At 45.4% G+C, this 15,155-nt stretch overlaps 1 protein-coding gene across 2 annotated transcripts; it reads right to left on the bottom strand.

Moving 5' to 3' along the window:
• Nucleotides 1-3,783: 3,783 nt before the first annotated feature.
• Nucleotides 3,784-14,420, bottom strand: letm1 (leucine zipper-EF-hand containing transmembrane protein 1). 2 transcript variants are annotated; one of them, XM_037242343.1, is made up of 14 exons: nt 14,048-14,420; nt 12,879-12,936; nt 12,263-12,734; nt 11,735-11,878; nt 11,434-11,571; nt 11,111-11,314; nt 10,725-10,844; nt 10,419-10,550; nt 10,199-10,357; nt 7,510-7,602; nt 7,003-7,137; nt 6,472-6,665; nt 5,743-5,899; nt 3,784-5,435 (listed from the first exon to the last, which is right to left on the bottom strand). In XM_037242343.1, the coding sequence occupies exons 1-14, from the start codon at nt 14,130-14,132 to the stop codon at nt 5,283-5,285; spliced, it is 2,244 nt and encodes a 747-aa protein (XP_037098238.1). In that variant the 5' UTR covers nt 14,133-14,420; the 3' UTR covers nt 3,784-5,282. The 2 variants fall into 2 exon arrangements, with proteins under 2 accessions (XP_037098238.1, XP_037098239.1); XM_037242344.1 differs by having other exon boundaries at nt 5,743-5,881.
• Between the last annotated feature and the right edge of the window lie 735 nt (nt 14,421-15,155).

The following is a 15,155-nucleotide window of genomic DNA, read 5'->3' as shown; positions in this document are numbered from 1 at the left end:
CCTGAAGAAAAAAAAATGTAGCATAACTGGAGAGTGAAAGTCACATTTCATTTCCTTGCGGTTTAAACAACAACAACAACAAAGATTCAACAGCAGCAAGCGCGGTGCCTCGTGTGGTCAGCCATGTAATTACACACCATGTCATTATCGTATCGTATGGACGGGACGTGAGCGCAGCCAAATCCACCCACATTCCCTCTGCTGGCTCTTTTCCTTTTTTTTATTACCCTGCAAAAGTGGCCGCAAGTTGCAACATAGCGTATGCTACCAGCACGCAAAGGCTACAAAACATTTTGCAACCGAAAGCCAATCAAACGTCTGCAGTGCAGCCTAATTACACGGATGTGCATACGGGACATTGTATGCGTAATTACAGCGCGCGTGTAATTTGGTGTGCGCGCGTAATTACAGCGGTCGCGCAGCATGTTGAGACAGTACAGTAATAGATTTCCTTGTTTTCGGAGCCGTGGTTGTTTTCGCTGGCGCTTTTGAAAATGAAAGTTGCCCACATGAAAAACAGACTAAAAACGATCACACGTATGTGTGTGGATATATTTATACCTACACGGCTATTATCCATGTTTGTGCATGACTATTTTCATCCGTGTCCTCTAGAAAACGGGGGCTTGATGTTCTATTCTGTTTATTTAGGGTTAACATTAGTGAAGGGGAAAAATACCTAAAAACTGTTGCTTTTCATTTTTACTGTGTTGTTTGTTCTCGCGAACGAGACAGCGTGGTTTGCCAAGCCTAACCTTATCCCCCTAACCCGAACCACTTCCAGGGCCGCTGCAAAAACTCGTCGTCTCCGGACGGGCAAGCGCCTGTCGAGAGGAGTAGGAGGTGAGGGATGCTGTTGCCTAGCAACATAGCGCTGATGATTATTTTCGACCAGGTGGCCGCATTCACTTTTTATTCTCTGCATGAATTATACGCAATATTTTAAGATGATTGACAGATGATCATCTTAACATCGATTCGTAAAAATTGTAAATAGGAAAATAAACGTAAAAATAGTACCCTATTACAGTAAAAATAAAATAATTACAGTAATTTCAAAATAAAATTGCCTATAATAATTACAGCCATTTATAAATAAACTTATGGACAAAATGAAATAAAATAATAAATAATGTGAAAAAAAGAAAATGCAATAAAAATCAATTAATTCATTTTGAGATAGTTTTAGAAATTTATATAAAAACTATAGTATTTTTTTCAAATCCTATTTGTAGTTTATTATTGAAGACGCAGCAAAATTTACATTTGATCAATTTAAATGTTTAACAAACTAAATTCAACTCTGTGGATGTGCTTGACACAAAGATATCTTTTTTTATTATCCTGGTAAATCGTTTCATTTTTGTTTTTTATTTTTTATTTTTATTTCAATCAATTTTTCTGTTATGATTTGAATAATGTAGCCTGTTAACAAAAAAGAAAAGAAAAATTAGAACTATTGAAAAAGTGAGATGATTCTTGGAACTAAGAATAAAAACAAGGATGTTTTGGGGGCGTGATCGCATTGTCCTTGAAACCCATTGAGTAGACCCCCCCCCCTCCACACATACCGTGCTTCTTTTTTGCAATCTATGGTGTGACTGGCGTAACATGAATATTCCCTCTTGGATCTTCGCTTTGCAACATGGAGAAGAGCCAGGGGGTTCTTCCAGGTGATGGTGTGCACATTAAAATACATGGCACAGGAGAAAAGCCTGCAGGTCAATGGCGGAGATATCATCCTCTTTCATCTGCTGCAGAGAGGGAGGAGGAAGACGAGGGGGGAGGAAGGGGGAAGAAAAGGGGGTCCCCACGGAGACTGCAGGAGATTTTCGGGCAGCCCCAACCTTTGGAGCCACGTTCAACCTGGCTGAGGTGAACAGGATGAAGTTGCTGCTACGATCTGCTCTGAGAGTTGATCTTTTATTTGGGGGGGGGGGGCTTGTTCGTGGTTGGGGCTTCAAAAGATGGTTTCAAGTCAAGATTTGGATTTCATGTAAAGGTCTGGGTTTCAAAGTCAAGACAACGTCGTCAGCAATATCGTTCAATTCTTTGGATTACAACAGAGGTAGCGTCAAGTGCTTATTATGGGATATCCTCTTCAAGTGTTCATTCATTTAGGAGTGAATTGGACTTTTTGCAGTGACACTTTGTGGGGGGAGGGCCCCACACACACATGGGCTCCCACCAAAAGGAAGTGGTGCGGTGTTTAGGTGTGAAATGGGTGCACATTAAAATTCATGAGCTTGAAAGGATGAAGTGGGTCAATCTTGCAATTGTCACGCTCGATGTCACGCAAAACAATAACAACCAGATTGGACCCTGCTGCTCGTCGGGTCACTCAAAAGTCACAGGTTGGGTTTCAAGTCACACTTTGAAGGCAATTCAATTCAGTCATGGTCACAGATTAAGGTTTCAAGAAAGCAAGGTCTTCACGTTCAAATCAAGGCTTCAAGACATGGCTTTACTTTCAAACTAAGCTTTAAAATTAAATTCAGAATTTCAAATAAGGGTTTCAAGGGAAGATTGAGGCCTCAAGCAAGTTTGGGCGTTTGAAATTGGGGTTCCAACACAAAAGTATTAGGGTATACAGTAATCCCTCGTTTAACGCGGATAATTGGTTCCAAAAACCACCCGCGATAAGTGAAATCCGCAAAGTACGGTCACCAACAAGAAGTACTGGGCAGGCTAACGAGTTAGCGGAAAGATGCTAATTCGCGATCGTGCTAACACGCGAAAACGGACTTCTAAAGGAATGTAAACGAACATTTGCAGCAATACTACATTGTCCTAAAGGTTAGACACGTTTCCTCAATTTAGAAGTTTTATTTTGACTTTTAAATTGTTTTTTAATTTGGAAAAAAAATCTGTGATGGAGTGAAGCCGCGATAAACGAAACGCGAAGTAGTGAGGGATCACTGTAATTCAAAGTTGGGGTTTGTGTCAGAACTGAAATGAGTGTTGCCTATATTACAAGATTGGGGACTGGGTTGGAATTGAAACAAGTGTTGCCTTCACTTATGAGGTGATGGATTCCATTTTTCAGCAAGTTTTAAAATGTCCCTTTGCCGCCCTCTAGTGGCCAATGTTGCTATGGGCAATATGGCGACCGCCCAGGGCGCAATCCACAAAGGGGCGCACGAGCGCTCTCAAGAAAAAAAAGTCGCCAGTTTTCTAGCTCAATCGATTCCATCGCAAATTTGTTCAATGGGCACTGGGGCGCCCTTACTGTCACCTGATGTTAGTTTGCTACTGACAGTCGTGTCTTGTGGGGACGGGGTTCTTTCGTTCGTTCTTCGTGCGTGTCAGAAGAGCAGCCCTCTCCTCTCGCCGCGGCCCTCCCTCCCCGCCTCTCTCGCCTGCTGGGACAGCAGAGGCCGGAGAGGAAAAGCAAAAGGAGGGGGGCGAGAGATTCCAAGGCCACACAACTGCTTCCAAACAAATTGTAGTTCATTCATAAAGATAATAATACCTATGCACATGTACTCAATTGGGTTATGTGAAAAGAATACACACAAAAAATGCACGCATTATGTTATGGCCGCATTACCTGATGCAAGCATACGTGACGTGATAAATATTAATGTTGATTGACGAACCGGATGGTGTTTGCAAAAAGTTTTTTTTTTGGAAGCAGTGGGGCGCGATGGATGGTTCGCCCAGGGCGCAATGGATGGTTCGCCCAGGGCGCAAAAGTACCCAGAACCACCTCTGTGTATCGCTGTTATTTTTCCCGGGTTTTTTTTATATATAGAAAACAAGCAGTAAAAAGGAAAGCGTGTGTGAGCTTTTCGGTTTTTTTTATTTCACTTTTTGTATATTGTGCTTTTTTTTTTACAATTTATATTCATCTGATTGGGAGAGAAATTAAGTTTTCCTTTCAAGTCTGACCCCCTCAAAAGCAAAAACACAAAAAAGCTCCACATTTTCATGAAGGTTCAATAAATAAATAAAACTGATTTCAAAATAATCTACATGCCACGTGCAGTGGAGACGATTCTATGTGTGGAAATAATTTGAAGGTCCGTTTCGAGGCAGTACACTCATGGTGGTGACAATCAACAAGCTGTCAAGTGTTCGACTGTTAGATTCGTTTACAAGAGGGATTTGCGCCACCTCTGCGACCAATCCGGTCAATGAAATGAGCGTGAAAGCAAATTGCATCCAACATGCCATCATTTAGCTGGAACCCCGACGCGTCTAGCATTTTCATTTTCAGCTCCCAGCTGCCTTTTTGATCAATAACGCCACTGCAGTCCAAAGCAAAGAACACAAAATCATCCTAAACACCTCTCCAAGAAAACACAGCTGCCCCCTTCTGGCTAAATAACGGTGACAACGAGGAATCATCATAATGACACACAATTGCAAAGTTTGAATGCAGATCTGCTTATTGCTTTGTTCCTTATGATACAAGAAGAGAGGACGGTTTGAGTCAGGTGATGCAAACACATCCCAGAAAATAGTCATAGCCGCAACCCAAAGTGCATGGACGCAAGTCGCATGGGAGCCCACATTTCTGAAAAGCCCTTTGAGTGCTTATTCCAAAACCTTGATAGTCAACCAAAAGAGCCTCGAGGAGCTGGACACCAAGGATGTACGGAATAATGCTCAACGGCTTTCCATCGGAATCGCCATCTTTCTCCAATCTGAGCCTTGATGACGCTCACTCTGGCGCCCCCTGTTGAAAGAAACTAATAGTGCATCTCTGAAACGCGAGTGAGTCTAAAACAGCAAGTTTGTCTGAGCCTCTGTCTTGATTTGCGTTCCCTTATGAGCTCGAGCACGTCCCCTCTCCTACTGGAACGTAAAGAAGAAGGTGACGACTCAAAGGCCACTTGCGCAATCTCTCAAATGGCAAGCATAACGCGGACGATGATGAAACGGAGATGAAGCGGTGCAAAAGTGAAATGCTGTGAATTGAATCTTCTTTGGTTGAGGCGACGCACCTTCAGTGTACAATCGAGATGAAAGAGGAGGAATGACGTTTTGGACTAAAGTGCACAAAGCATCGCGTGTCTCGGATCGTTCGGGACATCTCCTGATCACTTTTTACAAGTGTCTTTGCTCTCATCCTCCCTCTTGGGGCAAATGGATGATCCCATCATGTCCAATAAATAATAAAAGAACGCTAAAGTGTCATTTAGTCCATCAGTAGACATTTCTTAGACTTGACGCCTTTGAAGCCTTGTGCCGGGAATACATTTTTCACAAGGCAGTTTTTGGTCGTGTACCTTCCGCCAAGCACTTGCCACGGCGCCGCCACGATGCTCTTCCTTGGTCTATCCATTGAGGTTAGCCGCCTGCTCCTTCTCTGCCTTCTCCTTGGCCTTCTCCTTCTCCATCAGCTTCTCCTCCTTCTGCAGCATCACCATGATGTCGGCCACCTGCGTGGTAGAGATGTCGATGTCCTCCTTGTCGATCAGCTCCACCACCTGCCGGCAAACGCGTGACCATATTGTACATGTCGCAATTTCAGAAAATGACTTTTCATGGCTTACCGCACTTGAGTGGAGCAAATGCACAATATTTGGAAACAACACAAAGTGACATTCTCTATCTTCCCTCAGTGCCCTAACAACATGGCCGCTCTGGAAAGCGTAAAAGCGCATTGGCAAGTTCAGCTCGGACGTGGCCAATTTGAAACTCCAGCACCTTTCACGCTGGCTGGGGTCTCTTTTTGCATTTCATTGTGGTCAATAACGCACTTCCCAAATAAATCATGAAATCACAAATAACCACCTTGATCACATCATCGATGTCGATCTTGCCGTCCTTGTTGTCATCGAGCGCATCTGTGATGCTCTGCAGCTTGTGTTCGGGAATGTTCTGGATCTGCCGCATGATGCCAATGAGCTCGTCGATGCTGATCAGGTTCTCCCTGAAGGTGTAGAAGAGACTGGATACAGGAAAGTGCGTTACCAGCTTGGGCGGGGGTGTAAAAGGCGGTGGAGATTTAGATCTAGTTCTTGTGGACACTCATTTGGAGGGAGGGGGGGCGGCATGCTCCATTCCAGCTCCTCCCTTCCCATGATTACACCAATCAAAGGTTTCCAAGCAAGCTTCTCCAAGCTTGCGCGTGCCGCAATGTTAATTTCATGCTACAAAACAAAAAAACATTATGGGTGCTTCTCTCTTCGAGAAGCGGATGGAAGGCTTGACGGCGAGCAAGTAAAATGTGGAAGCGTCTCCAGCACAATCACAGCAGACAACCACAATGTCGCGTTAGATTTAGAAGCATAAATCAGCCAAACAAATTCAATTGATTGCAGCTTGTCTTACCTTGGAGTGTCACTATACTTAGTCAAGAATAAGCTGGAAATGTTTGCAGTCAATTAGGGAGCATCAAATGATTGTTTTTTTGGGGGGGGGTATTTATGCTGGCAAAAAAATTATCTGAGGCACCAATCTCCACCAGGATTTTACCATGCAAGCATGGAGGATGATGGGGTGACAACGTTGCTCTCTTACCCAACAGGTGGCGTAGTTACGCCGCCCATCTGTCCGTCCAGGATGACCTTATCCTTCTCCAGCTCTCCGATGATCTTGTCAATGCGTCCGATCATGCGGTTGACCCTCTTGGACAGCCGCTGGCTGGCCTTGGACTCGCACACTGCCTTCTCCTGGCCCGTCTTGGAGAGCTCCTTTTTGATCTCCTCCAGGTCCTGCGTGACGGCACACAACGGCAGGGCAGTGCTCTTCAAAGTGTGCCACTAGTGGAACCCGTCGTTACAACTCCCCGTTCGCTCTGTGCAGGCCCGAGTGATAAAATGAGTACTTTGGCGCAATCCGATGGTATCTCAATGTTGTTGGGTTTAATTCTTTGGAAATGCTTTTTCAGCTGCAATTGTGTTGTTGTTTTGGGCCGCCCTTAAACGCACCAACTGCAACATCAAAATGTTTCTGCTTATGATGCCATCGTCTAACTTTGCCCTTACAATTTGCCTGCGTTCCCTAAAATGTCTGAAGCATGAGAATCCATTTAAGGACGAGCGACGGCACCTCGCTGTACTCCTGCACGTCGTCCTTGAGTTCTTCCAGCTCTTCCTTTTCCAGGGTTAGCAGCTTCTTCTGCTCCTTCAGCTTGGAGCAGGCGTCGCTGATCAAGTCAATCTCCTCTTTGGTGATCTCCTCGCCCTTCAAAGACGAGGACAGACGGAAATGAAGCACAACGGAATGAAGCCCAAGTGTCCACGCACACAAGACAAGCGGGAAAACACTGAGGAACTTTCACAAGACGTGGAACAATCATGAAGGACAACCGACGTGGGCAGAAACTTTTGTATGAGCACAGGGTCATTTGGGAAGAGGAGCAAGCATTAGCTAGCACTCAAGCTAACCTGGTAGCGCAGGAATGTCTGCCACTGTTCAAACTGTGCATAGGTGCACACGTGAAGAAGAACAGAGGAAATTAAAGCAGCGTAAAAATGCCAGAGGTTGAGTCAGTAAAGAAAACAAAACAACTGCGTAGCAATGGCTTTGCAATTGCTCCCAAACATAAAGCTTTACCTTAACCCCTTCGAGGATGGGCGCCGTGTCCCTGAGCGCGTCGACCTGAGACGCCGTCTGCCTGCTTCGTTCAGCCTCCAGCTCTTCGCCGTCCTGTCATGTTAACATTCAAGAAGGGATCTCGTCAGACTTTTGGAGGATGTTTTGTTGTCTTGAACCCATGGCGGGAAGTAACGGAGCACAAATACTTTTGTCACTGTGCTTAAGTCACAGTTGCCAAAATGATTTGTACCAGTCGACAAAACGTCAGCTTCTGACATTTAAGCAAATTCATAGCAAAACTTCTTGAAAAAAAAGTCGTAGCGCAGCAGCTTATTGATTACATGGTCGCCAATAATCGATATGACACTTTTCAGTCTGGTTTTAGAGCTAATCATTCCACTGAGACAGCACTTGCTAAAGTGACTAACGATCTCCTCATAGCTATGGATTCAAACACTTCATCTGTATTGTTACTACTCGATCTTAGTGCTGCCTTTGACACTGTAGACTTCGATATTTTATTAGGGCGTCTTAAAAGTTGTGTTGGTATTTCAGGGTCAGCACTAGGCTGGTTCTATTCCTATCTATCAGACAGGACGCACCGAGTGGTCCATGGCAATACGTCCTCTGAGCTCTATAATGTTACGTGTGGTGTCCCACAGGGATCGGTATTCGGACCAATTCTATTTAATATTTATATGATTCCGCTTGGGGACATAATACGTAAATATAATATTAGTTTTCAATGCTATGCGGATGACACCCAATTATATATGCCGTTATCGATGACAGATCCGCGGGATTGTTGTAATCTTGAGGCGTGCCTTGCGGAGATCAAGCAATGGATGTCTCTCAACTTCCTTCGTCTTAACCCAGATAAAACTGAGATGTTGATAATTGGTCCAACTCGTTATCAACACTTATTTAAGGAAACCACTATAACTATAGATAACCGTACTATCACTCAGAGCGATACTGTAACTAATCTCGGGGTAATATTTGACCAAACGCTCTCCTTTCAAAAGCACATTAAGAATATAACCAGAATTGCGTTTTTTCACCTTCGTAATATTGCTAAGATTCGTTCAAGCCTCTCGACCGGTGATACGGAAACTATTATACATGCGTTCGCCACGTCGCGCCTGGACTACTGTAATGTATTATTCTCTGGTCTTCCTAAGTCCCGCATCAAAAGTCTACAGTTAGTACAAAATGCTGCTGCAAGGCTGCTCTCACGGACAAGAAAATTTGATCACATTACCCCAATATTAGCCAACTTACATTGGCTCCCGGTCCATTTAAGATGTGACTCTAAGGTTCTTCTATTAACCTATAAATCACTGCATGGCTTAGCGCCTTCATATCTCGTCGACCTAGTTGTTCCTTATGTTCCGTCTCGTAACCTTCGTTCGCAAAACGCTAGTCTTTTAGCGACACCGAGGGCCAAGAAAATGTCTGCAGGGTCTAGAGCAGTGGTCCCCAACCACCGGGCCGCGGACCGGTACCGGTCCGTGGGTCACTTGGTACCGGGCCGCCAAGCCGCACAGGAAAAGAAAAAAAAAAAAAAACTTTTTTTTTTTTCTTTCATTGACGATCAATTCATTCAGGTTAAGACGCTCGTCCCGGTCACGTGACATGTTTCCCCAGTCGAGCCCGCAAAGCTAGCAAAAATGAGTAAGAATTTATTTTGAAAAATATAAAAAATTTGGCGAATCTCTCCCAATTACATCTGTCGGTGCATCTGAAAAATAAGGACTCTTGACACAGGGCGCTCGTCTCGGTCACGTGACATGTCACCACAGTCAAGCCCGCGAGGCAAGCAAAAATGAGCAAGAAACAGAGAAGTTTGGAAAGCTTCTTCGGAAAGGGAAAAACGTCCAATGAGGACACTGAAGAAGAAGAGGCTACGACTTCTAAGAAGAGGAAAGCTGCATTTAAAAGAACATTTCTGGAGTCCTACTTAAAATATGGATTTATCGCCACAGGTGACTCTGACGCGCCAAGTGCACTCCGCATATGTGGCGAAAGGCTAGCTAACGAGGCAATGAAGCCTTCAAACCTGCTTCGGCACATGGAGACCAAGCATCCTGCATTTAAAGACAAACCTTAACCACTTCGGGTGTCATTGTCTCCGATTACGCCTAGATGGGAACGGCTCATTTCTGAGAAAAGAGCTCGGTGCTCCCACTAATTCAACGTTTTATTTTTATGTGGTTTATATTTGTTTTTATGCCAGTCGTATCATTTTATTTCATCCTATTTATATATATAAATATTTAAATAATAAATATATAAATATATTTATTTATATAAAGGCCGGTCCGCGAAAATATTTCTGACACGTAACCGGTCCGTGGTGCAAAAAAGGTTGGGGACCACTGGTCTAGAGCATTTTCTATTCGGGCTCCAGAGCTTTGGAATGCCCTACCAATGGATATTAGAACTGCTACCTCAGTAGAAACATTTAAGACACGTTTAAAGACACATTTCTACGATATGGCCTTTAATTAACCTGTAGTGGCCGATTCGGCTGGAGTTTGTTTTTGCTCCCTCCCCTGCTTTGAGAATAATTGTCAATTTTTGTCTATGTGAAGGCCTTTGAGACTGCTTGTGATTTAGGGCTATACAAATAAACTTGACTTAAGCTTTAAGCTAATGTGTAAACAAAGGCAGCTGGGGGCTTGTATCGAGCAAATTATGGCGTTACCCTGGCAGCCTTCTCCGCGGCGTCGGCCAGTCTCTCCAGCTCCCTTTCCTTGTTGTCCTGGCGAATGGCCGCCTCCTCCTGCAGTGTAGTCTCCACTTTGGTCTTGTTGTCCACTTTGGACAGCTCCATCTCGGCCGCCATCATCTGCGCCTCCTTCGTCTGCAGAAGACGGAAGGCAGCGAGTGACAGTGTGGGACGAGCGCGAGCCAGGCGGACGTACCACCATCTCGGGGAGCGTCTGCAGGGTGGTCTTGAGCTGGTCGGCCGGGGACAGCGTGTCGGGGAGGTACATGGCCCGGGACAGCAGCAGCAGGGAGGTGGGGATCTGCTGCTTCAGATGAAGTTCCAACCACTGCAAGACGGATCATGGGAAAGATAAGATGACGGGTCGACTACATCATTGCAAAACCTTCCGATTGCTCTGGAATCGTTTATGGATGATGGATTCTAAAAACATCGGCTAGTGCCAGGTGTAAGGCACCTCCCTCAAAACGGAGCGAGCACACGTCACATAAAAGTGGGGCACCTGGCTGAGCTGCTCTCGCAGTCGCTCCTCTGTGACGCCCAGCGATCTCATGCCTCGAACCCGACAGGCAGATTGCACCTCGTTCACGTTGAGGCTCTCCACGCCCTCCTCGGCGATCAGCTGCAAGAAGACAAAGCAATCCGCCCCACTGAGTGACTGTAATGTTGTAGTTTTCATATTGCGCTTTTTACCAATATTTCAAATTCATATCAATGATTTTATTTGTCAACCTTGTAAAATAATAGCCCAAGTTATATTTTGAAATTTTTTTTAGTTAGGTGACTAACTTTAAAAAAAAAAAAAAAATTGCAAATGATCTGTGCGTAAGGAAAAAATTCAAGGGCACAAATCTTGGCCCGCCTATTTACGAAGGCAGCCAAGCTCACCTTATCATCAGCGCGAATGTTCCTCAGCTTCATGATGAGCTGGAAGCGCAGGAAGTTGTTGGTGCCGATGGACTGGAGCTCCAGCAGGCGGCACAGCGCCACCAGCTGGGGCCGAGTCAGGTTGTCCAGCGTCAGCTCGTCCTCAAACAGTTTGGAGAACCGCAAGATCTGCTCGTTGCTGGGACGCTCGCCCGAGTTTCGGATCTAGGAGCACATGAGGACTTTTATGTTAGATTTTTATTCGTGCGCTGATTTCAGCTGCGGGTGTTTTTCAAATAAACATGAGGTTAGGGTGGCATATTCAGCACATGTCGCTCACGAACCTTCTGGAAAAATGTGGAGAACTCTTCAGCGACGTCACCTTCGGCTGCCTTGTTACGCAAAGCGATCTCCTCAATGGTGTCCTGCAAGAACTTGGCCATCTCCAGCTTGACGCGCAGCTCCTTTTTCAACCTCTCCTCCTGCAAGTATATGAAATTGTTGCTCACAGAGGATAGAGAATATTCACCGTCAGCGCTTTGAAATCGTCTGTCTACATGTGTTGCGCAACCATTTGTGTTAATACACACTGCTTTCTGCAACGCTGATGCCCCGATCACGGGTATCGGGCGCTGAGTTTGTTACCTTCTTGGACTGCGTCTCGAAAGTGGACGGCAGCATGTTGGGGAAGAGTTTAAGGACGACGGGCAGCAGGAACTCCATGAAGGGGACGATGATGAACACCAGGAAGGGCAGCAGTCGGAAGACGTCCGCGCAGGTCCGGAGGAACTGCGGGGGAGGGCATACATTTGAAAACAGGGCGTTCACACCAGATGAAGGGCTTCGGGTGGATCCCAGTGAAAAGGCCTTTCGTCAGTGGGGCCTTTGACATGTATCGCATCACATTAAAGCGTGGCGGTGCGGGGGGTTGCTCGATGGTTGGGCATTGAAGACTTGAGAACGAATAATATGAAAAGAAGACTACCATGGCAAAAGTTAAGTCCGGGCTGGATCAATGGACTGTGGATGGGGGGTGGGACATGCCTGCTCAGAGGGAGTTCAGCTGCATGTGAAAAGGCCTAAAAGGGGGAAATATGTGTGTGTGTTGGGGGCATCGTCAGCACCGACTACGCTGGTAGTGACGTAGCTCTCTCTCCCACTTCAAGTCCTCACCTGTCTCCTCTCCCGGCGGGACAGGCCATGTCCGTTGAGCACCCGCCACAGCATTCGTCCGGCGATACCCGTGTCCACAAAGAGCAGCCTGAAGCCGTGGTAGTAATGTTTGATTTCGTCCAGCACCCGCTGTTGCAGTGTCCGTCTGACAGGTTCGGCGTCCAGAACCGGACTGTACACCGGCCCCCCTTCCTCCAGCTTCTTCTTGTCCTTCAGCGAGCGCAGGGACTTCTCCACCTTGGAGTCGTCCCACCTGGCCGGAGAGGCGTGGAGCCACCGGACGCCGGGGACGTCTCTCCGCCACGCTCGCGTCTCGCCAGAAATGGCTGGGTGCGGCCAACAGGGAGCCCGGAGGGCCGAGGCGCATAAGAAGCGCCGTGAGTCCGAGCTCCAGGGTGGGCCATCGGACGAGAGGAGCGAGGGGTCCAACTGATAGAGCCGGGCTGTGCTGACAAGTCGGAACCCACCCAGTCTGCGAAGGCAAAAGCAACGCTATCAAATTCAACATGTGTTGCTGCACTCTTTGTGTTCACATATCTTTTGCTTAACATAGTGACATCGAAGTCCACCTCATGAATAAAATGTGCGCTTTTCTGGCTCGATTTGACAGTCTCACCTGTGACTGGAGAGTCTTAACGCAGTGCAGTTGAAGCAGGAAGCATCTTTCACTTTCCCTGTGAAGCAGCAAAGATACAGGATTGATTTGCAAGGGAAACAATCGCACAACATCCATAACATTGATAGGACTCCAAGCGCTCCGGATGGACTATCGAGCTGAGATCGGTTACGTGCCAACGTCTACCGGCATTCAACATTGTTGATCCGACTCTCGCATTGGATGACATGAAAAGGTGTACCGAAAGAAGCAGGCCAATCAGTTACTATCTGTTGAAATCCCAGGAGGCCCAGTGAGCGGCCCGCGGAAGCTTTTTGACCAATTGTGTGGGAACAGGTGGCCGGGTGGCGCCCCCGTTGGCTGAGCACACACAAACCCATGCACGCACAATCACAAGCAGAGTGCACTGGAAGCACCGCACTCACATATGACACCGAGGGAAAGGACTGGAAATAATGAAAATAGTGTGGCGCTATCCGAGAATGCTGGCTTGCTTTTAACCGACAATTGGCAGTTTGCTCGCATCGCCCGTAAACGCTATTTTGGGGTGAGCTGCTCAAGTGTTTGTTTATATTTACACACCGCACCAAGCAACAATGTTTCTTTTACTTGACATACTTCATAAATGGAGGAGACCAAAATAGAGCACCAAGCAGCACCAAGAAAAGGACGTTAAAGAATAAAAGCCAAACAAGATGCAAATGTAAAACATTTTCAGCTTCAATATTCTTTTTTTCCACAACATTCCAGTTTCTCACGTGGACATTTGAGAAAATGAATTGCACAACGCTAATCAGAAGTCTACGGTTACTTGTAAATTTCCCATTTTTAACATTGAATGTCATGACATGAACAAAAATATATGACAGGAGGAATTTGGGCGAAGGCGCTGCCATGGCAACTGGCATCCCCCAGTCCAATGCGAGCTGCTGAGCCGCTGTCCTCACACGACCTTATTCCATTTCATTTTCTAGACAGTTACTACGACAGCGACTTTTTTCAAAGATTTTACGGCAACAGTGAATCATCCGCCACTTCACGGCCCTATACGGAAAAATACCATGAATGCTAATCCAAACAAGCTAGTTAGCTACGTCAAGACCCCCCCCATACATACATTGATACTCGTGGGCTTAACAAATTAATCACAACAAAGAATGACGCCTTACCTTTGGCTTTCCGTAGATCGCCGTTTAACGACCTGGAGGAAGTCATTAAGGGTGCCCTGGACCTCGTAAACAGGATTAACGCCATGTGGAAGCTTTGCTCGCTGTCGGTCTCGCGGCTACCTTGGACTTTTTTTTTTTTATTACCTGGTGCGCCAGCAGGCTAGCGAGTTAGGCTAAATGTTTGTCGTAACGACGGAAAGGAGGTTCCCAGAGTTAGAGACGAGAAACATAGAATAAAAAACACGTCGCTTAAATAACTGCAAAACATCAAAGAATCCGGCTCCGTGTTTCATGCCCTTCCCGTCTCTCTCTTGTTCAAGGAGGCCTCGAGTGACAGCAAAACGAGGGCAAGGCTTCCTCTGACGTCATTCTACCGTCCGTGAGCCCGGGAACCGCCAACCGGAAATTCGCTGCAATAATAATAATAATGATAATGTTAAGAAGAGAGACAATTATCATTATATTTATAAATATTAATGTACCAAAATATGTGTCACTTCTTTATTTGGCCATTAATTACTTCTATGGCTATTAAAGTTCGAGTATATTTGTCTGTTTTTTATCCAAGGCGGAAACACGTCCGGGTTTGTGGTTCAATAAAAATTAAATCATTTTGACAAAGATAATTTGATGTATTTTCAGATTCTAATGAAACAGACAATTAATAGTCAACAATTTATACGGATAAAGGATTTCCTTTTTAAATTTGTGTTTTACGAGACAGGACATTTTAACTTCCTTTCCGCCGATGACGTTTGAGTGATACGATGACGTAACCGCCATCTGCAAGAGCATGTCAGCACTCGACATAATAAAAAAATTATCACTACATTTGTATGTGCGTGTACACAAAGACCGTGGCATTTTGTTTATATTCTTGCAACTTTTATACGGCCATTTATTCCTTATTAACAGACTTCAGTTTTGTTTTGTTTTAACTGAGGCGGAACAACGTCCTTTGTGTGGTTTAAAAATAAAAGCTCATGATCTTTTTTTTGGGGGGGGGGGGGTTATTTACTAATTTCGAGCTTACATGTATGTTCATTGTGTGTAATTCAAAAGATATTGTTCAACAATTTTTCCAGATTAATGGCTGGTTTTTCTGTAG

Source organism: Syngnathus acus, chromosome 22, assembly GCF_901709675.1.
Source record: "Syngnathus acus chromosome 22, fSynAcu1.2, whole genome shotgun sequence".
NCBI lineage: Eukaryota > Metazoa > Chordata > Actinopteri > Syngnathiformes > Syngnathidae > Syngnathus > Syngnathus acus.
This window is presented reverse-complemented; position numbering and strand designations above follow the sequence as displayed.

Bases quoted from the DNA above. Each gene is read 5' to 3' on its own strand.
- letm1 (XM_037242343.1), bottom strand. From the start codon at position 14,132: ATGGCGTTAATCCTGTTTACGAGGTCCAGGGCACCCTTAATGACTTCC. The intron at 12,937-14,047 runs GTAAGGCGTCAT...GCTGCTTCACAG, and splicing joins CGATCTACGGAAAGCCAAAG to GGAAAGTGAAAGATGCTTCC. The intron at 7,138-7,509 runs GTAAAGCTTTAT...TCGTCTTTGAAG, and splicing joins CCATCCTCGAAGGGGTTAAG to GGCGAGGAGATCACCAAAGA.